Below are 26,606 nucleotides of genomic sequence, written 5' to 3'. Positions count from 1 at the left end.
GAGGAGCCTAGACATTTCAGAAGAAAACCTGCCAGCACGTCTCCCTGGCTTACCTCGCTGAAGGCTCCTCTGCCGATGACTTTCAGGATGTCGAAGTCGCTCTTTTGCAGCTGCATATCCTTCACCTTCTTCACGATCGGGCCAGCTGCCGAAAGAGGAAGAAAGCAAGTGAGCTGCCAGTAGTCTGTGTCTCGCGCAGAGAGCAAGAGCTTGCTCTGATTGGGTGCTGTCCCACCAAAGGGGAGAAAGGGGTGGATGGAAGGCAAGAGAAGAGGGTGGGGTCAGTCAGAAACACATTAAAACATATTAAAATCTTGCATAAGGGTACAGACAGAGCAGACAAACAGCAACTATTTTCCAGGATGGCAATGGCCAATACCAGAGATTCGAGAAACCAGCAGACTCAAGAACAGTTACCTTCCCAAAGCAGTAAGGCCCACCAACTCCACCACTACTTTATTATCTCCCATTGGACACCTTATCTTCAGCCCAGCGTCACATTATGAACAGACAATCTATGGGTTATAAGCTTTCTTTTTATTTTTTATTTTTTTTAATTTTTATTTAGGTTGCTTCCTTACTATGGAGTTCTTTATCTTTTGTTTATTTTTGGGCTGAATTGGTTACAAAGTAAAAACAATTTTGTTCTCTTTTACACTGTCTACTGCAAATGTCATTTGAATTATCCTTGATAGAGCCAGATACTAGAGGAATGGTCCCTGGCAGAGATGGAGAGTGAGGGAATGGTCCCTGGCAGAGATGGAGACTGGGGCTATGGTTCCTGGCAGAGATGGAGACTGAGGAAATGGTCCCTGACAGAGATGGAGACTGGGAAAATGGTCCCTGGCAGAGATGGAGACTGGGGGAATGGATCCTGGCAGAGATGGAGACTGGGAGAATGGTCCCTGGCAGAGATGGAGACTGGGGGAATGGTCCCTGGCAGAGATGGAGACTGGGGGAATGGTCCCTGGCAGAGATGGAGACTGGGGGAATGGTCCCTGGCAGAGATGGAGACTGGGGCTATGGTCCCTAGCAGATATGGAGACTGGGGGAATGGTCCCTGGCAGAGATGGAGACTGGGGCTATGGTCCCTGGCAGAGATGGAGACTGGGGGAATGGTCCCTGGCAGAGATGGAGATTGGGAGAATGGTCCCTGGCAGAGATGGAGACTGGAGCTATAGTCCCTAGCAGAGTCGGAGACTGGGGGAATGGTTCCTGGCTGAGATGGAGACTGGGGGACTGGTCCCTGGCAGAGACAGATTGGGGGAATGGGTCCTGGCAGAGTTGGAGAATGGAGGAATGGCACCTTGGCAGAGATGGACACTGGGGGAATGGTCCCTGGCAGAGACAGAGACTGGGGGAATGGTCCCTGGCAGAGATGGAGTCTGGGGGAATGGTCCTTGGCAGAGATGGAGACTGGGGGAATGGTCCCTGGCAGAGATGGAGACTGGGGGAATGGTCCCTGGCAGAGATGGAGACTGGGGCTATGGTTCTTGGCAGAGATGGAGACTGGGGGACTGGTCCGTGGCACAGATGGAGACTGGGGGAATGGTCCCTGGCAGAGATAGAGACTGGCAGAATGGTCCCTGGCAGTGATGGAGACTGGGGGCTGGTTCTTGGCAGAGATGGAGATTGGGGATATGGTCCCTGGCAGAGATGGAGACTGGGAGAATGGTTCTGAGCAGAGATGGAGACTGGGGCTATGGTCCCTGGCTGAGATGGAGACTGGGAGAATGGTCCCTGGCAGAGATGCAGACTGGGGGAATGGTCCCTGGTAGAGATGGAGACTGGGGAAATGGTCACTGGCAGAGATGGGGACTGGTGGAATGGTCCCTGGCAGAGATGGAGACTGGGGCTATGGTTCTTGGCAGAGATGGAGACTGGGGGAATGGTCCCTGGCAGAGATGGAGACTGGGAGAATGGTTCTGAGCAGAGATGGAGACTGGGGCTCTGGTCCCTGGCCGAGATGGAGACTGGAGGACTGGTCCTGGCAGAGATGGAGACTGGGAGAATGGTCCCTGGCAGAGATGGAGACTGGGGGAGTGGTCCCTGGCAGAGATGGAGACTGGGGGAATGGTCGCTGGCAGAGATGGAGACTGGGGGAATGGTCCCTGGCAGAGATGGATACTGGGAGAATGGTTCTGAGCAGAGATGGAGACTGGGACTATGGTTCCTGGCAGAGATGGAGTCTGGGGGAATGGTCCTTGGCAGAGATGGAGACTGGGGGAATGGTCCCTGGCAGAGATGGAGACTGGGGGAATGGTTCCTGGCAGAGATGGAGACTGGGGGAATGGTCCCTGGCAGAGATGGAGACTGGGGCTATGGTTCTTGGCAGAGATGGAGACTGGGGGACTGGTCCGTGGCAGAGATGGAGACTGGGGGAATGGTCCCTGGCAGAGATGGAGACTGGGGGAATGGTCCCTGGCAGAGATGGAGACTGGGGGAATGGTCCCTGGCAGAGATGGAGACTGGGGCTATGGTTCTTGGCAGAGATGGAGATTGGGGAAATGGTCCCTGGCAGAGATGGAGACTGGGAGAATGGTCCCTGGCAGAGATGGAGACTGGGGGAATGGTCCCTGGCAGAGATGGAGACTGGGGCTATGGTCCCTGGCAGAGATGGAGACTGGGGGACTGGTCCCTGGCAGAGATGGAGACTGGGGGAATGGTCCCTGGCAGAGATGGAGACTGGGAGAATGGTTCTGAGCAGAGATGGAGACTGGTGCTATGGTCCCTGGCCGAGATGGAGACTGGAGGACTGGTCCTGGCAGAGATAGAGATTGGGGGAATGGTCCATGGCAGAGATGGAGTCTGGGGGAATTGTCCCTGGCAGAGATAGAGACTGGCAGAATGGTCCCTGGCAGTGATGGAGACTGGGGGCTGGTTCTTGGCAGAGATGGAGATTGGGCATATGGTCCCTGGCAGAGATGGAGACTGGGAGAATGGTTCTGAGCAGAGATGGAGACTGGGGCTATGGTCCCTGGCAGAGATGGAGACTGGGAGAATGGTCCCTGGCAGAGATGGAGACTGGGGGAATGGTCCCTGGCAGAGATGGAGACTGGGGAAATGGTCACTGGCAGAGATGGGGACTGGTGGAATGGTCCCTGGCAGAGATGGAGACTGGGGCTATGGTTCTTGGCCGAGATGGAGACTGGGGGAATGGTCCTTGACAGAGATAGAGACTGGGAGAATGGTTCTGAGCAGAGATGGAGACTGGGGCTATGGTCCCTGGCCGAGATGGAGACTGGGGGAATGGTCCCTGGCAGAGATGGAGACTGGGAGAATGGTCCCTGGCAGAGATGCAGACTGGGGGAGTGGTCCCTGGTAGAGGTGGAGACTGAGGGACTGGTCCCTGGCAGAGATGGAGACTGGGGGAATGGTCCCTGGCAGAGATGGAGACTGGGGGAATGGTCCCTGGCAGAGATGGAGACTGGGACTATGGTCCCTGGCAGAGATGGAGACTGGGGGAATGGTCCCTGGCAGAGGTGGAGACAGGGAGAATGGTCCCTGGCAGAGATGGAGACTGGGGGAATGGTTCCGGGCAGAGATGGAGACTGGGGGAATGGTCCCTGGCAGAGATGGAGACTGGGGCTATGGTTCTTGGCAGAGATGGAGACTGGGGGACTGGTCCGTGGCACAGATGGAGACTGGGGGATGGTCCCTGGCAGAGATGGAGACTGTGGCTATGGTCCCTGGCAGAGATAGAGACTAAGGGAATGGTCCCTGGCAGTGATGGAGACTGGGGTCTGGTTCTTGGCAGAGATGGAGATTGGGGAAATGGTCCCTGGCAGAGATGGAGACTGGGAAAATGGTCACTGGCAGAGATGGAGACTGGGGGAATGGTCCCTGGCAGAGATGGAGACTGGGGCTATGGTCCCTGGCAGAGATGGAGACTGGGGGACTGGTCCCTGGCAGAGATGGAGACTGGGGGAATGGTCCCTGGCAGAGATGGAGACTGGGAGGATGGTTCTGAGCAGAGATGGAGACTGGGGGTATGGTCCCTGGCAGAGATGGAGACTGGGGGAATGGTCCCTGGCAGAGATAGAGATTGGGGGAATGGTCCATGGCAGAGACGGAGACTGGGGGAATGGTCCCTGGCAGAGATAGAGACTGGGAGAATGGTCCCTGGCAGAGATGGAGACTGGGGGCTGGTTCTTGGCAGAGATGGAGACTGGGGATATGGTCCCTGGCAGAGATGGAGACTGGGAGAATGGTTCTGAGCAGAGATGGAGACTGGGGCTGTGGTCCCTGGCTGAGATGGAGACTGGAGTACTGGTCCTGGCAGAGATAGAGATTGGGGGAATGGTCCCTGGCAGAGATGGAGACTGGGGGAATGGTCCCTGGCAGAGATGGAGACTGGGAGAATGGTCCCTGGCAGAGATGCAGACTGGGGGAATGGTCCCTGGTAGAGATGGAGACTGGGGAAATGGTCACTGGCAGAGATGGGGACTGGTGGAATGGTCCCTGGCAGAGATGGAGACTGGGGCTATGGTTCTTGGCAGAGATGGAGACTGGGAGAATGGTTCTGAGCAGAGATGGAGACTGGGGGAATGGTCCTTGGCAGAGATGGAGACAGGGGAAATGGTCCCTGGCAGAGATGGAGACTGGGGGAATGGTTCCAGGCAGAGAGGGAGACTGGGGGAATGGTCCCTGGCAGAAATGGAGACTGGGGCTATGGTTCTTGGCAGAGATGGAGACTGGGGGACTGGTCCGTGGCACAGATGGAGACTGGGGGATGGTCCCTGGCAGAGATGGAGACTGTGGCTATGGTCCCTGGCAGAGATAGAGACTAGGGGAATGGTCCCTGGCAGAGATAGAGACTGGCAGAATGGTCCCTGGCAGTGATGGAGACTGGGGTCTGGTTCTTGGCAGAGATGGAGATTGGGGAAATGGTCCCTGGCAGAGATGGAGACTGGGAAAATGGTCCCTGGCAGAGATGCAGACTGGGGGAATGGTCCCTGGTAGAGCTGGAGACTGGGGAAATGGTCACTGGCAGAGATGGGGACTGGTGTAATGGTCCCTGGCAGAGATGGAGACTGGGGCTATGGTCCTTGGCAAGGATGGTGACTGGGGGAATGGTCCCTGGCCGAGACGAAGAATCGGGGAATGGGTCCTGGCAGAGATGGAGACTGGGGGAATGGTCCCTGGCAGAGATGGAGACTAGGGGAATGGTCCTTGGCAGAGACGGAGACTGGGGGACTGGTCCCTGGCAGAGATGGAGACTGGGGGAATGGTCCCTGGCAGAGATGGAGACTGGGAGAATGGTTCTGAGCAGAGATGGAGACTGGTGCTATGGTCCCTGGCCGAGATGGAGACTGCAGGACTGGTCCTGGCAGAGATAGAGATTGGGGGAATGGTCCATGGCAGAGATGGAGTCTGGGGGAATTGTCCCTGGCAGAGATGGAGACTGGGAGAATGGTCCCTGGCAGAGATGCAGACTGGGGGAATGGTCCCTGGTAGAGCTGGAGACTGACAGAATGGTCCCTGGCAGAGATGGAGACTGGGGGAATGGTCCCTGGCAGAGATGGAGACTGGGGGAATGGTCCCTGGCTGAGATGGAGACTGGGGAGCTGGTCCCTGGCAGAGACAGATTGGGGGAATGGGTCCTGGCAGAGTTGGAGAATGAAGGAATGGCACCTTGGCAGAGATGGACACTGGGGGAATGGTCCCTGGCAGAGACAGAGACTGGGGGAATGGTCCCTGGCAGAGATGGAGTCTGGGGGAATGGTCCTTGGCAGAGATGGAGACAGGGGGAATGGTCCCTGGCAGAGATGGAGACTGGGGGAATGGTCCCTGGCAGAGATGGAGACTGGGGGAATGGTCCCTGGCAGAGATGGAGACTGGGGAACTGGTCACTGGCAGAGATGGAGACTGGGGGAATGGTCCCTGGCAGAGATGGAGACTGGGGGAATGGTCCCTGGCAGAGATGGAGACTGGGGGATGGTCCCTGGCAGAGAGAGAGACTGGGGGAATGGTCCCTGGCAGAGATAGAGACTGGCAGAATGGTCCCTGGCAGTGATGGAGACTGGGGGCTGGTTCTTGGCAGAGATGGAGATTGGGGATATGGTCCCTGGCAGAGATGGAGACTGGGAGAATGGTTCTGAGCAGAGATGGAGACTGGGGCTATGGTCCCTGGCTGAGATGGAGACTGGAGTACTGGTCCTGGCAGAGATAGAGATTGGGGGAATGGTCCCTGGCAGAGATGGAGATTGGGGAAATGGTCCCTGGCAGAGATGGAGACTGGGAGAATGGTCCCTGGCAGAGATGCAGACTGGGGGAATGGTCCCTGGTAGAGCTGGAGACTGGGGAAATGGCCACTTGCAGAGATGGGGACTGGTGGAATGGTCCCTGGCAGAGATGGAGACTGGGGCTATGGTTCTTGGCAGAGATGGAGACTGGGGGACTGGTCCGTGGCAGAGATGGCGACTGGGGGAATGGTCCCTGGCAGAGATGGAGACTGGGAGAATGGTTCTGAGCAGAGATGGAGACTGGGGCTATGGTCCCTGGCCGAGATGGAGACTGGAGGACTGGTCCTGGCAGAGATAGAGATTGGGGGAATGGTCCATGGCAGAGACAGAGTCTGGGGGAATTGTCCCTGGCAGAGATGGAGACTGGGAGAATGGTCCCTGGCAGAGATGGAGACTAGGGGAATGGTCCTTGGCAGAGATGGAGACTGGGGGACTGGTCCCTGGCAGAGATGGAGACTGGGGGAATGGTCCCTGGCAGAGATGGAGACTGGGAGAATGGTTCTGAGCAGAGATGGAGACTGGGGCTGTGGTCCCTGGCTGAGATGGAGACTGGAGGACTGGTCCTGGCAGAGATAGAGACTGGGGGAATGGTCCCTGGCAGAGATGGAGACTGGGAGAATGGTCCCTGGCAGAGATGGAGACTGGGGGAATGGTCCTTGGCAGAGATGGAGACTGGGGGAATGGTCCCTGGCAGAGACGGAGACTGGGGGACTGGTCTCTGGCAGCGATGGAGACTGGGGGAAATCGTTCCTGGGTGAGATGGAGACTGGGGAGCTGGTCCCTGGCAGAGACAGATTGGGGGAATGGGTCCTGGCAGAGTTGGAGAATGGAGGAATGGCACCTTGGCAGAGATGGAGACTGGGGGAATGGTCCCTGGCAGAGATGGAGACTGGGGAAATGGTCCCTGGCAGAGATGGAGACTGGGGGAATGGTCCCTGGCAGAGATGGAGACTGGGGGAATGGTCCCTGGCAGAGATGGAGACTGGGAGAATGGTCCCTGGCAGAGATGGAGACTGGGGGAATGGTCCCTGGCAGAGATGGAGACTGGGGCTATGGTCCCTGGCAGAGATGGAGACTGGGGGAATGGTCCCTGGCAGAGATGGAGACTGGGGGAATGGTCCCTGGCAGACTGGGGGACTGGTCCCTGGTAGAGATGGAGATTGGGGGAATGGTCCCTGGCAGAGATGGAGACTGGGGCTATGGTCACTGGCAGAGATGGAGACTGGTGCTATTGTCCATGGAAGAGATGGAGACTGGGGGAATGGTCCCTGGTAGAGACAGATTGTGGGAATGGGTCCTGGCAGAGTTGGAGAATGGAGGAATGGCACCTTGGCAGAGATGGACACTGGGGGAATGGTCCCTGGCAGAGACAGAGGCAGCGGGAATGGTCCTTGGCAGAGATGGAGTCTGGGGGAATGGTCCTTGGCAGAGATGGAGACAGGGGGAATGGTCCCTGGCAGAGATGGAGACTGGGGGAATGGTCCCTGGCAGAGATGGAGACTCGGAGAATGGTCCCTGGCAGAGATGCAGACTGGGGCTATGGTCCCTAGCAGAGTCGGAGACTGGGGGAATGGTTCCTGGCTGAGATGGAGACTAGGGAAATGGTCCCTGGCAGAGATGGAGACTGGGGGACTGGTCCCTGGCAGAGTTGGAGAATGGAGGAATGGCACCTTGGCAGAGAAGGACACTGGGGGAATTGTCCCTGGCAGAGACAGAGACTGGGGGAATGGTCCCTGGCAGAGGTGGAGACAGGGAGAATGGTCCCTGGCAGAGATGGAGACTGGGGGAATGGTCCCTGGCAGAGATGGAGACTGGGGCTATGGTTCTTGGCAGAGATGGAGACTGGGGGACTGGTCCGTGGCACAGATGGAGACTGGGGGAATGGTCCCTGGCAGAGATGGAGACTGGGGGAATGGTCCCTGGTAGAGCTGGAGACTGGGGAAATGGTCACTGGCAGAGATGGGTCTGGTGGAATGGTCCCTGGCACAGATGGAGACTGGGGGAATTGTCCCTGGTAGAGATGGAGACTGGGAGAATGGTCCCTGGCAGAGATGCAGACTGGGGCTATGGTCCCTAGCAGAGTCGGAGACTGGGGGAATGGTTCCTGGCTGAGATGGAGACTAGGGAAATGGTCCCTGGCAGAGATGGAGACTGAGGGAATGGTCCCTGGCAGAGATGGAGACTGGGGCTATGGTCCCTGGCAGAGATGGAGACTGGTGCTATGGTCCTTGGCCGAGATGGAGACTGGGGGAATGGTCCCTGGTAGAGATGGAGATTGGGGGAATGGGTCCTGGCAGAGTTGGAGAATGCAGGAATGGCACGTTGGCAGAGATGGACACTGGGAGAATGGTCCCTGGCAGAGACAGGGTCTGGGGGAATGGTCCCTGGCAGAGATGGAGTCTGGGGGAATGGTCCCTGGCAGAGATGGAGACTGGAGCTATAGTCCCTAGCAGAGTCGGAGACTGGGGGAATGGTTCCTGGCTGAGATGGAGACTGGGGGACTGGTCCCTGGCAGAGATGGAGACTGGGGGAATGGTCCCTGGCAGAGTTGGAGAATGGAGGAATGGCACCTTGGCAGAGATGGACACTGGGGGAATGGTCCCTGGCAGAGACAGAGGCAGCGGGAATGGTCCTTGGCAGAGATGGAGACTGGGGGACTGGTCCGTGGCAGAGATGGAGACTGGGGGAATGGTCCCTGGCAGAGATGGAGACTGGGGGAATGGTCCCTGGCAGAGATGGAGACTGGGGGAATGGTCCCTGGCAGAGCTGGAGACTGGGGAAATGGTCACTGGCAGAGATGGGTCTGGTGGAATGGTCCCTGGCACAGATGGAGACTGGGGGAATTGTCCCTGGTAGAGATGGAGACTGGGAGAATGGTCCCTGGCAGAGATGCAGACTGGGGCTATGGTCCCTAGCAGAGTCGGAGACTGGGGGAATGTTTCCTGGCTGAGATGGAGACTAGGGAAATGGTCCCTGGCAGAGATGGAGACTGGGGGACTGGTCCCTGGCAGAGATGCAAACTGGGGGAATGGTCCCTGGCAGAGATGGAGACTGGGGCTATGGTCACTGGCAGAGATGGAGACTGGTGCTATTGTCCATGGAAGAGATGGAGACTGGGGGAATGGTCCCTGGTAGAGACAGATTGTGGGAATGGGTCCTGGCAGAGTTGGAGAATGGAGGAATGGCACCTTGGCAGAGATGGACACTGGGGGAATGGTCCCTGGCAGAGACAGAGACTGGGGGAATGGTCCCTGGCAGAGATGGAGTCTGGGGGAATGGTCCCTGGCAGAGATGGAGACTGGGGGAATGGTCCCTGGCAGAGATGGAGACTGGGGGAATGGTCCCTGGCAGAGATGGAGACTGGGGGAATGGTCCCTGGCAGAGATGGAGACTGGGGCTATGGTCCCTGGCAGAGATGGAGACTGGGGGAATGGTTCCTGGCAGAGATGGAGACTGGGGAAATGGTCCCTGGCAGAGATGGAGACTGGGGGACTGGTCCCTGGCAGAGATGGAGACTGGAGGAATGGCACCTTGGCAGAGAAGGACACTGGGGGAATTGTCCCTGGCAGAGACAGAGACTGGGGGAATGGTCCCTGGCAGAGGTGGAGACAGGGAGAATGGTCCCTGGCAGAGATGGAGACTGGGGGAATGGTTCCGGGCAGAGATGGAGACTGGGGGAATGGTCCCTGGCAGAGATGGAGACTGGGGGAATGGTCCCTGGCAGAGATGGAGACTGGGGGAATGGTCCCTGGCAGAGATAGAGACTGGGAGAATGGTTCTGAGCAGAGATGGAGACTGGGGCTATGGTCCCTGGCAGAGATGGAGACTGGGGCTATGGTCCTTGGCAGAGATGGAGACTGGGGGAATGGTCCCTGGCAGAGATGGAGACTGGGGGAATGGTCCCTGGCAGAGATGGAGACTGGGGGAATGGTCCCTGGCAGAGATGGAGACTGGGGCTATGGTTCTTGGCAGAGATGGAGACTGGGGGACTGGTCCGTGGCACAGATGGAGACTGGGGGAATGGTCCCTGGCAGAGATGGAGACTGGGGCTATGGTTCTTGGCAGAGATGGAGACTGGGGGACTGGTCCCTGGCAGAGATGGAGACTGGGGGAATGGTCCCTGGCAGAGATGGAGACTGGGGGAATGGTCCCTGGCAGAGATGGAGACTGGGGAAATGGTCACTGGCAGAGATGGGGACTGGTGGAATGGTCCCTGGCAGAGATGGAGACTGGGGCTATGGTCCCTGGCAGAGATGGAGACTGGGGGACTGGTCCCTGGCAGAGATGGAGATTGGGGGAATGGTCCCTGGCAGAGATGGAGACTGGGAGGATGGTTCTGAGCAGAGATGGAGACTGGTGCTATGGTCCCTGGCCGAGATGGAGACTGCAGGACTGGTCCTGGCAGAGATAGAGATTGGGGGAATGGTCCCTGGCAGAGATGGAGACTGGGGGAATGGTCCCTGGCAGAGATGGAGACTGGAGGAATGGTCCCTGGCAGAGATGGAGACTGGGGGCTGGTTCTTGGCAGAGATGGAGATTGGGGATATGGTCCCTGGCAGAGATGGAGACTGGGAGAATGGTTCTGAGCAGAGATGGAGACTGGGGCTATGGTCCCTGGCTGAGATGGAGACTGGAGTACTGGTCCTGGCAGAGATAGAGATTGGGGGAATGGTCCCTGGCAGAGATGGAGACTGGGAGAATGGTCCCTGGCAGAGATGGAGACTGGGAGAATGGTCCCTGGCAGAGATGGAGACTGGGGGAATGGTCCCTGGCAGAGATGGAGACTGGGGGAATGGTCCCTGGCAGAGATGGAGACTGGGGGACTGGTCCCTGGCAGAGATGGAGATTGGGGGAATGGTCCCTGGCAGAGATGGAGACTGGGAGAATGGTTCTGAGCAGAGATGGAGACTGGTGCTATGGTCCCTGGCCGAGATGGAGACTGGAGGACTGGTCCTGGCAGAGATAGAGATTGGGGGAATGGTCCATGGCAGAGATGGAGACTGGGGGAATTGTCCCTGGCAGAGATGGAGACTGGGAGAATGGTCCCTGGCAGAGATGCAGACTGGGGGAATGGTCCCTGGTAGAGGTGGAGACTGACAGATTGGTCCCTGGCAGAGATGGAGACTGAGGGAATGGTCCCTGGCAGAGATGGAGACTGGGGGAATGGTCCCTGGCAGAGATGGAGACTGGGGAGCTGGTCCCTGGCAGAGAGAGATTGGGGGAATGGGTCCTGGCAGAGTTGGAGAATGGAGGAATGGCACCTTGGCAGAGATGGAGACTGGGGGAATGGTCCCTGGCAGAGACAGAGACTGGGGAAATGGTCCCTGGCAGAGATGGAGACTGGGGGAATGGTCCCTGGCAGAGATAGAGATTGGGGGAATGGTCCCTGGCAGAGATGGAGACGGGGAGAATGGTCCCTGGCAGAGATGCAGACTGGGGGAATGGTCCCTGGCAGAGATGGAGACTGGAGCTATGGTCCCTAGCAGAGTCGGAGACTGGGGGAATGGTTCCTGGCAGAGATGGAGACTGGGGAAATGGTCCCTGGCAGAGATGGAGACTGGGGGACTGGTCCCTGGCAGAGATGGAGACTGGGGGAATGGTCCCTGGCAGAGATGGAGACTGGGGCTATGGTCCCTGGCAGAGATGGAGACTGGTGCTATTGTCCATGGAAGAGATGGAGACTGGGGGAATGGTCCCTGGTAGAGACAGATTGGGGGAATGGGTCCTGGCAGAGTTGGAGAATGGAGGAATGGCACCTTGGCAGAGATGGACACTGGGGGAATGGTCCCTGGCAGAGACAGAGACTGGGGGAATGGTCCCTGGCAGAGATGGAGACAGGGGGAATGGTCCCTGGCAGAGATGGAGACTGGGGGAATGGTTCCGGGCAGAGATGGAGACTGGGGGAATGGTCCCTGGCAGAGATGGAGACTCGGAGAATGGTCCCTGGCAGAGATGCAGACTGGGGCTATGGTCCCTGGCAGAGATGGAGACTGGGGGAATGGTTCCTGGCTGAGATGGAGACTAGGGAAATGGTCCCTGGCAGAGATGGAGACTGGGGGACTGGTCCCTGGCAGAGTTGGAGAATGGAGGAATGGCACCTTGGCAGAGAAGGACACTGGGGGAATTGTCCCTGGCAGAGACAGAGACTGGGGGAATGGTCCCTGGCAGAGGTGGAGACAGGGGGAATGGTCCCTGGCAGAGATGGAGACTGGGGGAATGGTCCCTGGCAGAGATGGAGACTGGGGCTATGGTTCTTGGCAGAGATGGAGACTGGGGGACTGGTCCGTGGCAGAGATGGAGACTGGGGGAATGGTCCCTGGCAGAGATGGAGACTGGGGGAATGGTCCCTGGTAGAGCTGGAGACTGGGGAAATGGTCACTGGCAGAGATGGGTCTGGTGGAATGGTCCCTGGCACAGATGGAGACTGGGGGAATTGTCCCTGGTAGAGATGGAGACTGGGAGAATGGTCCCTGGCAGAGATGCAGACTGGGGCTATGGTCCCTAGCAGAGTCGGAGACTGGGGGAATGTTTCCTGGCTGAGATGGAGACTAGGGAAATGGTCCCTGGCAGAGATGGAGACTGGGGGAATGGTCCCTGGCAGAGATGGAGACTGGGGCTATGGTCCCTGGCAGAGATGGAGACTGGTGCTATTGTCCATGGAAGAGATGGAGACTGGGGGAATGGTCCCTGGTAGAGACAGATTGGGGGAATGGGTCCTGGCAGAGTTGGAGAATGCAGGAATGGCACGTTGGCAGAGATGGACACTGGGAGAATGGTCCCTGGCAGAGACAGGGTCTGGGGGAATGGTCCCTGGCAGAGATGGAGTCTGGGGGAATGGTCCCTGGCAGAGATGGAGACTGGGGCTATGGTCCCTGGCAGAGATGGAGACTGGGGGAATGGTCCCTGGCAGAGATGGAGACTGGGGGAATGGTCCCTGGCAGAGATGGAGACTGGGGGAATGGGTCCTGGCAGAGATGGAGAATGGAGGAATGGCACCTTGGCAGAGATGGAGACTGGGGGAATGGTCCCTGGCAGAGATGGAGACTGGGGGAATGGTCCCTGGCAGAGATGGAGACTGGGGGAATGGTCCCTGGCAGAGATGGAGACTGGGGGAATGGTCCCTGGCAGAGATGGAGACTGGGGGAATGGTCCCTGGCAGAGATGCAGACTGGGGGAATGGTCCCTGGTAGAGCTGGAGACTGGGGAAATGGTCACTGGCAGAGATGGGTCTGGTGGAATGGTCCCTGGCACAGATGGAGACTGGGGGAATTGTCCCTGGTAGAGATGGAGACTCGGAGAATGGTCCCTGGCAGAGATGCAGACTGGGGCTATGGTCCCTAGCAGAGTCGGAGACTGGGGGAATGGTTCCTGGCTGAGATGGAGACTGGGGAAATGGTCCCTGGCAGAGATGGAGACTGGGGGACTGGTCCCTGGCAGAGATGGAGACTGGGGGAATGGTCCCTGGCAGAGATGGAGACTGGGGCTATGGTCCCTGGCAGAGATGGAGACTGGTGCTATTGTCCATGGAAGAGATGGAGACTGGGGGAATGGTCCCTGGTAGAGACAGATTGGGGGAATGGGTCCTGGCAGAGTTGGAGAATGGAGGAATGGCACCTTGGCAGAGATGGACACTGGGGGAATGGTCCCTGGCAGAGACAGAGACTGGGGGAATGGTCCCTGGCAGAGATGGAGACAGGGGGAATGGTCCCTGGCAGAGATGGAGACTGGGGGACTGGTTCCGGGCAGAGATGGAGACTGGGGGAATGGTCCCTGGCAGAGATGGAGACTGGGGGAATGGTCCCTGGCAGAGATGGAGACTGGGGCTATGGTCCCTGGCAGAGTCGGAGACTGGGGGAATGGTTCCTGGCAGAGATGGAGACTGGGGAAATGGTCCCTGGCAGAGATGGAGACTGGGGGACTGGTCCCTGGCAGAGTTGGAGAATGGAGGAATGGCACCTTGGCAGAGATGGACACTGGGGGAATGGTCCCTGGCAGAGACAGAGACTGGGGGAATGGTCCCTGGCAGAGATGGAGACTGGGGGAATGGTCCCTGGCAGAGATGGAGACTGGGAGAATGGTCCCTGGCAGAGATGGAGACTGGGGGAATGGTCCCTGGCAGAGATGGAGACTGGGGGAATGGTCCCTGGCAGAGATGGAGACTGGGGGAATGGTCCCTGGCAGAGATGGAGACTGGGGGCTGGTTCTTGGCAGAGATGGAGACTGGGGCTATGGTCCCTGGCAGAGATGGAGACTGGGGGAATGGTCCCTGGCAGAGATGGAGACTGGGGGAATGGTCCCTGGCAGAGATGGAGACTGGGGGAATGGTCCCTGGCAGAGATGGAGACTGGGGGAATGGTCCCTGGCAGAGATGGAGACTGGGGCTATGGTTCTTGGCAGAGATGGAGACTGGGGGACTGGTCCGTGGCAGAGATGGAGACTGGGGGAATGGTCCCTGGCAGAGATGGAGACTGGGGCTATGGTCCCTGGCAGAGATGGAGACTGGGGGAATGGTCCCTGGCAGAGATGGAGACTGGGGGAATGGTCCCTGGCAGAGATGGAGACTGGGGGAATGGTCCCTGGCAGAGATGGAGACTGGGGGAATGGTCCCTGGCAGAGATGGAGACTGGGGGAATGGTCCCTGGCAGAGATGGAGACTGGGGCTATGGTCCCTGGCAGAGATGGAGACTGGGGGACTGGTCCCTGGCAGAGATGGAGACTGGGGGAATGGTCCCTGGCAGAGATGGAGACTGGGAGAATGGTTCTGAGCAGAGATGGAGACTGGTGCTATGGTCCCTGGCAGAGATGGAGACTGGGGGACTGGTCCCTGGCAGAGATGGAGATTGGGGGAATGGTCCATGGCAGAGATGGAGTCTGGGGGAATGGTCCCTGGCAGAGATGGAGACTGGGAGAATGGTCCCTGGCAGAGATGGAGACTGGGGGACTGGTCCGTGGCAGAGATGGAGACTGGGGATATGGTCCCTGGCAGAGATGGAGACTGGGAGAATGGTTCTGAGCAGAGATGGAGACTGGGGCTATGGTCCCTGGCTGAGATGGAGACTGGAGTACTGGTCCTGGCAGAGATAGAGATTGAGGAAATGGTCCCTGGCAGAGATGGAGATTGGGGAAATGGTCCCTGGCAGAGATGGAGACTGGGAGAATGGTCCCTGGCAGAGATGCAGACTGGGGGAATGGTCCCTGGTAGAGCTGGAGACTGGGGAAATGGCCACTTGCAGAGATGGGGACTGGTGGAATGGTCCCTGGCAGAGATGGAGACTGGGGCTATGGTTCTTGGCAGAGATAGAGACAGGGAGAATGGTTCCTGGCAGAGATGGAGACTGGGGGAATCGTTCCTGGCTGAGATGGAGACTGGGGGAATGGTCCCTGGCAGAGATGGAGACTGGGGGAATGGTCCCTGGCAGAGATGGAGACTGGGGGAATGGTCCCTGGCAGAGATGGAGACTGGGGCTATGGTTCTTGGCAGAGATGGAGACTGGGGGACTGGTCCGTGGCAGAGATGGAGACTGGGGGAATGGTCCCTGGCAGAGATGGAGACTGGGGCTATGGTCCCTGGCAGAGATGGAGACTGGGGGAATGGTCCCTGGCAGAGATAGAGACTGGCAGAATGGTCCCTGGCAGTGATGGAGACTGGGGTCTGGTTCTTGGCAGAGATGGAGATTGGGGAAATGGTCCCTGGCAGAGATGGAGACTGGGAAAATGGTCCCTGGCAGAGATGCAGACTGGGGGAATGGTCCCTGGTAGAGCTGGAGACTGGGGAAATGGTCACTGGCAGAGATGGGGACTGGTGTAATGGTCCCTGGCAGAGATGGAGACTGGGGCTATGGTCCTTGGCAGAGATGGAGACTGGGGGAATGGACCCTGGCCGAGACGAAGAATCGGGGAATGGGTCCTGGCAGAGATGGAGACTGGGGGATGGTCCCTGGCAGAGATGGAGACTGGGGGAATGGTCCCTGGCAGAGATGGAGACTGGGGCTATGGTCCCTGGCAGAGATGGAGACTGGGGGAATGGTCCCTGGCAGAGATGGAGACTGGGAGAATGGTTCTGAGCAGAGATGGAGACTGGTGCTATGGTCCCTGGCCGAGATGGAGACTGGAGGACTGGTCCTGGCAGAGATAGAGATTGGGGGAATGGTCCATGGCAGAGATGGAGTCTGGGGGAATTGTCCCTGGCAGAGATGGAGACTGGGAGAATGGTCCCTGGCAGAGATGGAGACTGGGGGTATGGTCCCTGGCAGAGATGGAGACTGGGAGAATGGTCCCTGGCAGAGATGGAGACTGGGGGAATGGTCCCTGGCAGAGATGGAGACTGGGGGAATGGTCCCTGGCAGAGATGGAGACTGGGGGAATGGTCCCTGGCAGAGATGGAGACTGGGGGAATGGTCCCTGGCAGAGATGGAGACTGGGGCTATGGTTCTTGGCAGAGATGGAGACTGGGGGACTGGTCCGTGGCAGAGATGGAGACTGGGGGAATGGTCCCTGGTAGAGATGGAGACTGGGAGAATGGTCCCTGGCAGAGATGGAGACTGGGGGAATGGTCCCTGGCAGAGATGGAGACTGGGGGAATGGTCCCTGGCAGAGATGGAGACTGGGGCTATGGTTCTTGGCAGAGATGGAGATTGGGGAAATGGTCCCTGGCAGAGATGGAGACTGGGAGAATGGTCCCTGGCAGAGATGCAGACTGGGGGAATGGTCCCTGGTAGAGCTGGAGACTGGGGAAATGGTCACTGGCAGAGATGGGGACTGGTGGAATGGTCCCTGGCAGAGATGGAGACTGGGGCTATGGTCCCTGGCAGAGATGGAGACTGGGGGACTGGTCCCTGGCAGAGATGGAGATTGGGGGAATGGGTCCTGGCAGAGATGGAGACTGGGGGAATGGTCCCTGGCAGAGATGGAGACTGGGGGAATGGTCCCTGGCAGAGATGGAGACTGGGGGAATGGTCCCTGGCAGAGATGGAGACTGGGGGAATGGTCCCTGGCAGAGATGGAGACTGGGAGAATGGTTCTGAGCAGAGATGGAGACTGGGGCTGTGGTCCCTGGCTGAGATGGAGACTGGAGTACTGGTCCTGGCAGAGATAGAGATTGGGGGAATGGTCCCTGGCAGAGATGGAGACTGGGGGAATTGTCCCTGGCAGAGATGGAGACTGGGAGAATGGTCCCTGGCAGAGATGCAGACTGGGGGAATGGTCCCTGGCAGAGATGGAGACTGGGGGAATGGTCCCTGGCAGAGATGGAGACTGGGGGAATGGTCCCTGGCAGAGATGGAGACTGGGGGAATGGTCCCTGGCAGAGATGGAGACTGGGGGAATGGTCCCTGGTAGAGACAGATTGGGGGAATGGGTCCTGGCAGAGTTGGAGAATGGAGGAATGGCACCTTGGCAGAGATGGACACTGGGGGAATGGTCCCTGGCAGAGACAGAGACTGGGGGAATGGTCCCTGGCAGAGATGGAGACTGGGGGAATGGTCCTTGGCAGAGATGGAGACTGGGGGAATGGTCCCTGGCAGAGATGGAGACTGGGGGAATGGTCCCTGGCAGAGATGGAGACTGGGGGAATGGTCCCTGGCAGAGATGGAGACTGGGGGACTGGTCCCTGGCAGAGATGGAGACTGGGGGAATGGTCCCTGGCAGAGATGGAGACTGAGGGAATGGTCCCTGGCAGAGATGGAGACTGGGGGAATGGTCCCTGGCAGAGATGGAGACTGGGGGAATGGTCCCTGGCAGAGATAGAGACTGGCAGAATGGTCCCTGGCAGTGATGGAGACTGGGGGCTGGTTCTTGGCAGAGATGGAGATTGGGGATATGGTCCCTGGCAGAGATGGAGACTGGGAGAATGGTTCTGAGCAGAGATGGAGACTGGGGCTGTGGTCCCTGGCTGAGATGGAGACTGGAGTACTGGTCCTGGCAGAGATAGAGATTGGGGGAATGGTCCCTGGCAGAGATGGAGATTGGGGAAATGGTCCCTGGCAGAGATGGAGACTGGGAGAATGGTCCCTGGCAGAGATGCAGACTGGGGGAATGGTCCCTGGTAGAGCTGGAGACTGGGGAAATGGTCCTTGGCAGAGATGGGGACTGGTGGAATGGTCCCTGGCAGAGATGGAGACTGGGGCTATGGTTCTTGGCAGAGATGGAGACTGGGGGACTGGTCCGTGGCAGAGATGGAGACTGGGGGAATGGTCCCTGGCAGAGATGGAGACTGGGAGAATGGTTCTGAGCAGAGATGGAGACTGGGGCTATGGTCCCTGGCCGAGATGGAGACTGGAGGACTGGTCCTGGCAGAGATAGAGATTGGGGGAATGGTCCATGGCAGAGACAGAGTCTGGGGGAATTGTCCCTGGCAGAGATGGAGACTGGGAGAATGGTCCCTGGCAGAGATGGAGACTAGGGGAATGGTCCTTGGCAGAGACGGAGACTGGGGGACTGGTCCCTGGCAGAGATGGAGACTGGGGGAATGGTCCCTGGCAGAGATGGAGACTGGGAGAATGGTTCTGAGCAGAGATGGAGACTGGGGCTATGGTCCCTGGCAGAGATGGAGACTGGGGGACTGGTCCTGGCAGAGATGGAGACTGGGGGAATGGTCCCTGGCAGAGATGGAGACTGGGGGAATGGTCCCTGGCAGAGATGGAGACTGGGAGAATGGTCCCTGGCAGAGATGCAGACTGGGGGAATGGTCCCTGGTAGAGCTGGAGACTGGGGAAATGGTCCTTGGCAGAGACGGAGACTGGGGGACTGGTCTCTGGCAGCGATGGAGACTGGGGGAAATCGTTCCTGGGTGAGATGGAGACTGGGGAGCTGGTCCCTGGCAGAGACAGATTGGGGGAATGGGTCCTGGCAGAGTTGGAGAATGGAGGAATGGCACCTTGGCAGAGATGGACACTTGTGGAATGGTCCCTGGCAGAGACAGAGACTGGGGAAATGGTCATTGGCAGAGATAGGTCTGGTGGAATGGTCCCTGGCACAGATGGAGACTGGGGGAATTGTCCCTGGCAGAGATGGAGACTGGGGGAATGGTCCCTGGCAGAGATGCAGACTGGGGCTATGGTCCCTAGCAGAGTCGGAGACTGGGGGAATGGTTCCTGGCTGAGATGGAGACTAGGGAAATGGTCCCTGGCAGAGATGGAGACTGGGGGACTGGTCCCTGGCAGAGATGGAGACTGGGGGAATGGTCCCTGGCAGAGATGGAGACTGGGGCTATGGTCCCTGGCAGAGATGGAGACTGGTGCTATTGTCCATGGAAGAGATGGAGACTGGGGGAATGGTCCCTGGTAGAGACAGATTGTGGGAATGGGTCCTGGCAGAGTTGGAGAATGGAGGAATGGCACCTTGGCAGAGATGGACACTGGTGGAATGGTCCCTGGCAGAGACAGAGACTGGCGAATGGTCCCTGGCAGAGATGGAGACAGGGAGAATGGTCCCTGGCAGAGATGGAGACTGGGGGAATGGTTCCGGGCAGAGATGGAGACTGGGGGAATGGTCCCTGGCAGAGATGGAGACTGGGGGAATGGTCCCTGGCAGAGATGGAGACTGGGGCTATGGTCCCTGGCAGAGATGGAGACTGGGGGAATGGTCCCTGGCAGAGATGGAGACTGGGGAAATGGTCCCTGGCAGAGATGGAGACTGGGGGAATGGTCCCTGGCAGAGATGGAGACTGGGGCTATGGTCCCTGGCAGAGATGGAGACTGGGGGAATGGTCCCTGGCAGAGATGGAGACTGGGGGAATGGTCCCTGGCAGAGATGGAGACTGGGGGAATGGTCCCTGGCAGAGATGGAGACTGGGGGAATGGTCCCTGGCAGAGATGGAGACTGGGGCTATGGTCCCTGGCAGAGATGGAGACTGGGGGAATGGTCCCTGGCAGAGATGGAGACTGGGGGAATGGTCCCTGGCAGAGATGGAGACTGGGGGAATGGTCCCTGGCAGAGATGGAGACTGGGGCTATGGTCCCTGGCAGAGATGGAGACTGGGGGAATGGTCCCTGGCAGAGATAGAGACAGGGAGAATGGTTCCTGGCAGAGATGGAGACTGGGGGCTGGTCCCTGGCAGAGATGGAGACTGGGGGAATGGTCCCTGGCAGAGATGGAGACTGGGGGAATGGTCCCTGGCAGAGATGGAGACTGGGGGAATGGTCCCTGGCAGAGATGGAGACTGGGGCTATGGTCCCTGGCAAAGATGGAGACTGGGGCTATGGTCCTTGGCAGAGATGGAGACTGGGGGAATGGTTCCTGGTAGAGATGGAGACTGGGGGAATGGTCCCTGGCAGAGATGCAGATTGGGGGAATGGTCCCTGGCAGAGATGGAGAATGGAGGAATGGCACCTTGGCAGAGATGGACACTGGGGGAATGGTCCCTGGCAGAGACAGAGACTGGGGGAATGGTCCCTGGCAGAGGTGGAGACTGGGGGAATGGTCCCTGGCAGAGATGGAGACTGGGGGAATGGTCCCTGGCAGAGATGGAGACTGGGGGAATGGTCCCTGGCAGAGATGGAGACTGGGGGATGGTCCCTGGTAGAGCTGGAGACTGGGGAAATGGTCATTGGCAGAGATGGGTCTGGTGGAATGGTCCCTGGCACAGATGGAGACTGGGGGAATTGTCCCTGGTAGAGATGGAGACTGGGAGAATGGTCCCTGGCAGAGATGCAGACTGGGGCTATGGTCCCTAGCAGAGTCGGAGACTGGGGGAATGGTTCCTGGCTGAGATGGAGACTAGGGAAATGGTCCCTGGCAGAGATGGAGACTGGGGGACTGGTCCCTGGCAGAGATGCAAACTGGGGGAATGGTCCCTGGCAGAGATGGAGACTGGGGCTATGGTCCCTGGCAGAGATGGAGACTGGTGCTATTGTCCATGGAAGAGATGGAGACTGGGGGAATGATCCCAGGTAGAGACAGATTGGGGGAATGGGTCCTGGCAGAGTTGGAGAATGGAGGAATGGCACCTTGGCAGAGATGGACACTGGGGGAATGGTCCCTGGCAGAGACAGAGACTGGGGGAATGGTCCCTGGCAGAGATGGAGTCTGGGGGAATGGTCCCTGGCAGAGATGGAGACAGGGGGAATGGTCCCTGGCAGAGATGGAGACTGGGGGAATGGTTCCTGGCAGAGATGGAGACTGGGGGAATGGTCCCTGGCAGAGATGGAGACTGGGGGATGGTCCCTGGCAGAGATGGAGACTGGGGGAATGGTCCCTGGCAGAGATGGAGACTGGGGGAATGGTCCCTGGCAGAGATGCAGACTGGGGAAATGGTCACTGGCAGAGATGGGGACTGGGGGACTGGTACTGGCAGAGATGGAGATTGGGGGAATAGTCCCTGGCAGAGATGCAGACTGGGGCTATGGTCCCTGGCAGAGATGGAGACTGGGGCTATGGTTCTTGGCAGAGATGGAGACTGGGGGAATGGTCCGTGGCAGAGATGGAGACTGGGGGAATGGTCCCTGGCAGAGATGGAGACTGGGGGAATTGTCCCTGGCAGAGATGGAGACTGGGAGAATGGTCCCTGGCAGAGATGCAGACTGGGGGAATGGTCCCTGGTAGAGGTGGAGACTGAGGGACTGGTCCCTGGCAGAGATGGAGACTGGGGGAATGGTCCCTGGCAGAGATGGAGACTGGGGGAATGGTCCCTGGTAGAGATGGAGACTGGGAGAATGGTCCCTGGCAGAGATGCAGACTGGGGGAATGGTCCCTGGCAGAGATGGAGACTGGGGGACTGGTCCCTGGCAGAGATGGAGACTGAGGGAATGGTCCCTGGCAGAGATGGAGACTGGGGCTATGGTCCCTGGCAGAGATGGAGACTGGGGCTATGGTCCTTGGCAGAGATGGAGACTGGGGGAATGGTCCCTGGCAGAGATGGAGACTGGGGGAATGGTCCCTGGCAGAGATGGAGACTGGGGCTATGGTCCCTGGCAGAGATGGAGACTGGGGGACTGGTCCCTGGCAGAGATGGAGATTGGGGGAATGGTCCCTGGCAGAGATGGAGACTGGGGCTATGGTCCCTGGCAGAGATGGAGACTGGGGCTATGGTCCCTGGCAGAGATGGAGACTGGGGGACTGGTCCCTGGCAGAGATGGAGATTGGGGGAATGGTCCCTGGCAGAGATGGAGACTGGGGCTATGTTTCTTGGCAGAGATGGAGACTGGGGGAATGGTCCGTGGCAGAGATGGAGACTGGGGGAATGGTCCCTGGCAGAGATGGAGACTGGGAGAATGGTTCTGAGCAGAGATGGAGACTGGTGCTATGGTCCCTGGCCGAGATGGAGACTGGAGGACTGGTCCTGGCAGAGATAGAGATTGGGGGAATGGTCCATGGCAGAGATGGAGTCTGGGGGAATTGTCCCTGGCAGAGATGGAGACTGGGAGAATGGTCCCTGGCAGAGATGCAGACTGGGGGAATGGTCCCTGGTAGAGGTGGAGACTGAGGGACTGGTCCCTGGCAGAGATGGAGACTGAGGGAATGGTCCCTGGCAGAGATGGAGACTGGGGCTATGGTCCCTGGCAGAGATGGAGACTGGGGCTATGGTCCTTGGCAGAGATGGAGACTGGGGGAATGGACCCTGGCCGAGATGGAGACTGGGGGAATGGTCCCTGGCAGAGATGGAGACTGGGAGAATGATCCCTGGCAGAGATGCAGACTTGGAGAATGGTCCCTGGCAGAGATGTAGATTGGGGGAATGGTCCATGGCAGAGATGGAGACTGGGGGAATGGTCCCTGGTAGAGATGGAGACTGGGAGAATGGTCCCTGGCAGAGATGCAGACTGGGGGAATGGTCCCTGGTAGAGATGGAGACTGGGGGACTGGTCCCTGGCAGAGATGGAGACTGGGGGAATGGTCCCTGGCAGAGACAGAGACTGGGGGAATGGTCCCTGGCAGAGATGGAGACTGGGGGAATGGTCCTTGGCAGAGATGGAGACTGGGGGAATGGTCCCTGGCAGAGATGGAGACTGGGGGAATGGTTCCTGGCAGAGATGGAGACTGGGGGAATGGTCCCTGGCAGAGATGGAGACTGGGGCTATGGTTCTTGGCAGAGATGGAGACTGGGGGACTGGTCCGTGGCACAGATGGAGACTGGGGGAATGGTCCCTGGCAGAGATGGAGACTGGGGGAATGGTCCCTGGCAGAGATGGAGACTGGGGGAATGGTCCCTGGCAGAGATAGAGACTGGCAGAATGGTCCCTGGCAGTGATGGAGACTGGGGGCTGGTTCTTGGCAGAGATGGAGATTGGGGATATGGTCCCTGGCAGAGATGGAGACTGGGAGAATGGTTCTGAGCAGAGATGGAGACTGGGGCTATGGTCCCTGGCTGAGATGGAGACTGGAGTACTGGTCCTGGCAGAGATAGAGATTGGGGGAATGGTCCCTGGCAGAGAAGGAGATTGGGGAAATGGTCCCTGGCAGAGATGGAGACTGGGAGAATGGTCCCTGGCAGAGATGCAGACTGGGGGAATGGTCCCTGGCAGAGATGGAGACTGGGGCTATGGTCCCTGGCAGAGATGGAGACTGGGGCTATGGTCCCTGGCAGAGATGGAGACTGGGGGAATGGTCCCTGGCAGAGATGGAGACAGGGAGAATGGTCCCTGGCAGAGATGGAGACTGGGGGCTGGTTCTTGGCAGAGATGGAGACTGGGAGAATGGTCCCTGGCCGAGAAGAAGAATCGGGGAATGGGTCCTGGCAGAGATGGAGACTGGGGGAATGGTCCCTGGCAGAGATGGAGACTAGGGGAATGGTCCTTGGCAGAGACGGAGACTGGGGGACTGGTCTCTGGCAGCGATGGAGACTGTAGCTATTGTCCATGGCAGAGATAGAGACTGGGGGAATGGTCCCTGGCAGAGATGGAGACTGGGAGAATGGTCCCTGGCAGAGATGCAGACTGGGGGAATGGTCCCTGGTAGAGCTGGAGACTGGGGAAATGGTCACTGGCAGAGATGGGGACTGGTGGAATGGTCCCTGGCAGAGATGGAGACTGGGGCTATGGTCCCTGGCAGAGATGGAGACTGGGGGAATGGTCCCTGGCAGAGATGGAGACTGGGGGAATGGTCCCTGGCAGAGATGGAGACTGGGGGAATGGTCCCTGGCAGAGATGGAGACTGGGGAATGGTCCCTGGCAGAGATGGAGACTGGGGGAATGGTCCCTGGCAGAGATGGAGACTGGGGGAATGGTCCCTGGCAGAGATGGAGACTGGGGGAATGGTCCCTGGCAGAGATGGAGACTGGGGGAATGGTCCCTGGCAGAGATGGAGACTGGGGGAATGGTCCCTGGCAGAGATAGAGACAGGGAGAATGGTTCCTGGCAGAGATGGAGACTGGGGGCTGGTTCTTGGCAGAGATGGAGACTGGGGGAATGGTCCCTGGCAGAGATGCAGACTGGGGGAATGCTCCCTGGTAGAGCTGGAGACTGGGGAAATGGTCACTGGCAGAGATGGGGACTGGTGGAATGGTCCCTGGCAGAGATGGAGACTGGGGCTATGGTCCCTGGCAGAGATGGAGACTGGGGGAATGGTCCCTGGCAGAGATGGAGACTGGGGGAATGGTCCCTGGCAGAGATGGAGACTGGGGCTATGGTCCCTGGCAGAGATGGAGACTGGGGCTATGGTTCTTGGCAGAGATGGAGACTGGGGGACTGGTCCGTGGCAGAGATGGAGACTGGGGGAATGGTCCCTGGCAGAGATGGAGACTGGGAGAATGGTCCCTGGCAGAGATGGAGACTGGGGGAATGGTCCCTGGCAGAGATGGAGACTGGGGCTATGGTCCCTGGCAGAGATGGAGACTGGGGCTATGGTCCTTGGCAGAGATGGAGACTGGGGGAATGGTCCCTGGCAGAGATGGAGACTGGGGCTATGGTTCTTGGCAGAGATGGAGACTGGGGGAATGGTCCCTGGCAGAGACGGAGACTGGGGGAATGGTTCCTGGCAGAGATGGAGACTGGGGGAATGGTCCCTGGCAGAGATGGAGACTGGGGCTATGGTTCTTGGCAGAGATGGAGACTGGGGGAATGGTCCCTGGCAGAGATGGAGACTGGGGGAATGGTCCCTGGCAGAGATGGAGACTGGGGGAATGGTCCCTGGCAGAGATGGAGACTGGGAGAATGGTCCCTGGCAGAGATGGAGACTGGGGGAATGGTCCCTGGCAGAGATGGAGATTGGGGGAATGGTCCCTGGCAGAGATGGAGACTGGGGGAATGGTCCCTGGCAGAGATAGAGACTGGGGGTATGGTCCCTGGCAGAGATAGATACTGGGGAATGGTCCCTAGGAGAGATGGAGACAGGGTATATGGTCCCTGGCAAAAGTGGTGACAGGGGAAAGAGGAAACAGTTCCAGAAAGCTGACTGCAGCCCCAAGTGAAGGTGCAACACAGTGAGAGCTGCCTGTGAGCCGTGTCACTCCTATTGACAGCCTAGCACAGCTGCAGTGAACAGAGTGCAGTCACCCTTTGTTATTGACACTGGGCCCTAGTCCAGATTTCGCTCACTCCCCTGGCTGCTCTCCAGCCTGCCTCTCCCACGTCAATGTATCTAATATTACTGGTGTAAAACTGTCCCCATTCCTCTCAAAGCTCCTGACTTCATTGTCTCCAGCACGTCGGAATTTCTGTAAAAGCACAGCTATTTAAAACAAGGCACAGCACAAACAAGCCTTGTTGGGGCCATTTTGCCTGAACTAGAGGAACAGTGCCTCATTTCACCCTGAGTGGTCTGAAACTTAACAGCGTGAACATTGGATTTTCCATTTCCACGCCCTCTCTGTTTCTTTCTCTATCACTCTGATCTACCCAGGTCACTTTCTTTGATCTAAACTTAAGGCAGCCTCACATCACCCTCTTTCTTTCCCCTTCTCCACCCAGTGCATCTGCCCAGCAACATACACTCCTCTCACTGAGTCCCCTCCCCCAGTAGCCTCCTGGCCTCCCTTATTCAGTTCCAGACTGCACCTTCCTCTCCCGTCAGATTTCACCATTTGCTGCCCTTTATCACTGCCTCTCACCTCCCAGCCTCTGTCACTATTCCCACTCACTCCTCCTCCAGCTCTCTATCATCACTCCACTCCTGGATCCACCCATCACCTGCCCCCACCAGGCTATCTTCCCTCTATCAATGGTCTTGACCCAAATCCTTGATGGTTCACTTCCCTCCACAGGAGAATGAGGGGAGATTTGATCGAGGTGTATAAAATCATGAGGGTATAGACAGGGTAAATGCAAGCAGGCTTTTTCCACTGAGGTTGGGTGAGACTAGAACTAGATGTAATGGGTTAAGTGTGAAAGATAAAATATTTCAGAGGATTAGAAGGGGGAAACTTCTCTCTGGATGATCAGAATGAAAATCCATGTCTGGTTCCAAAGCAGGTGGAGGAGATCTTAATGC

At 58.2% G+C, this 26,606-nt stretch overlaps 1 protein-coding gene across 1 annotated transcript in view; it reads right to left on the bottom strand.

Moving 5' to 3' along the window:
* Positions 1-26,606, bottom strand: part of LOC134353287 (serine/threonine-protein kinase MRCK beta) — a 145,252-nt gene that overhangs the window by 100,612 nt on the left and 18,034 nt on the right. Inside the window, exon 3 of the mRNA XM_063061318.1 lies at positions 54-145. Coding sequence (XP_062917388.1) covers positions 54-145 — 92 coding nt within the window. The remainder of the gene's footprint in view (positions 1-53; positions 146-26,606) is intronic.

This window comes from Mobula hypostoma, chromosome 10, assembly GCF_963921235.1.
Source record: "Mobula hypostoma chromosome 10, sMobHyp1.1, whole genome shotgun sequence".
NCBI lineage: Eukaryota > Metazoa > Chordata > Chondrichthyes > Myliobatiformes > Myliobatidae > Mobula > Mobula hypostoma.
Note: the sequence above shows the minus strand (reverse complement) of the source record. Positions and strands in the feature narration are given on the sequence as shown.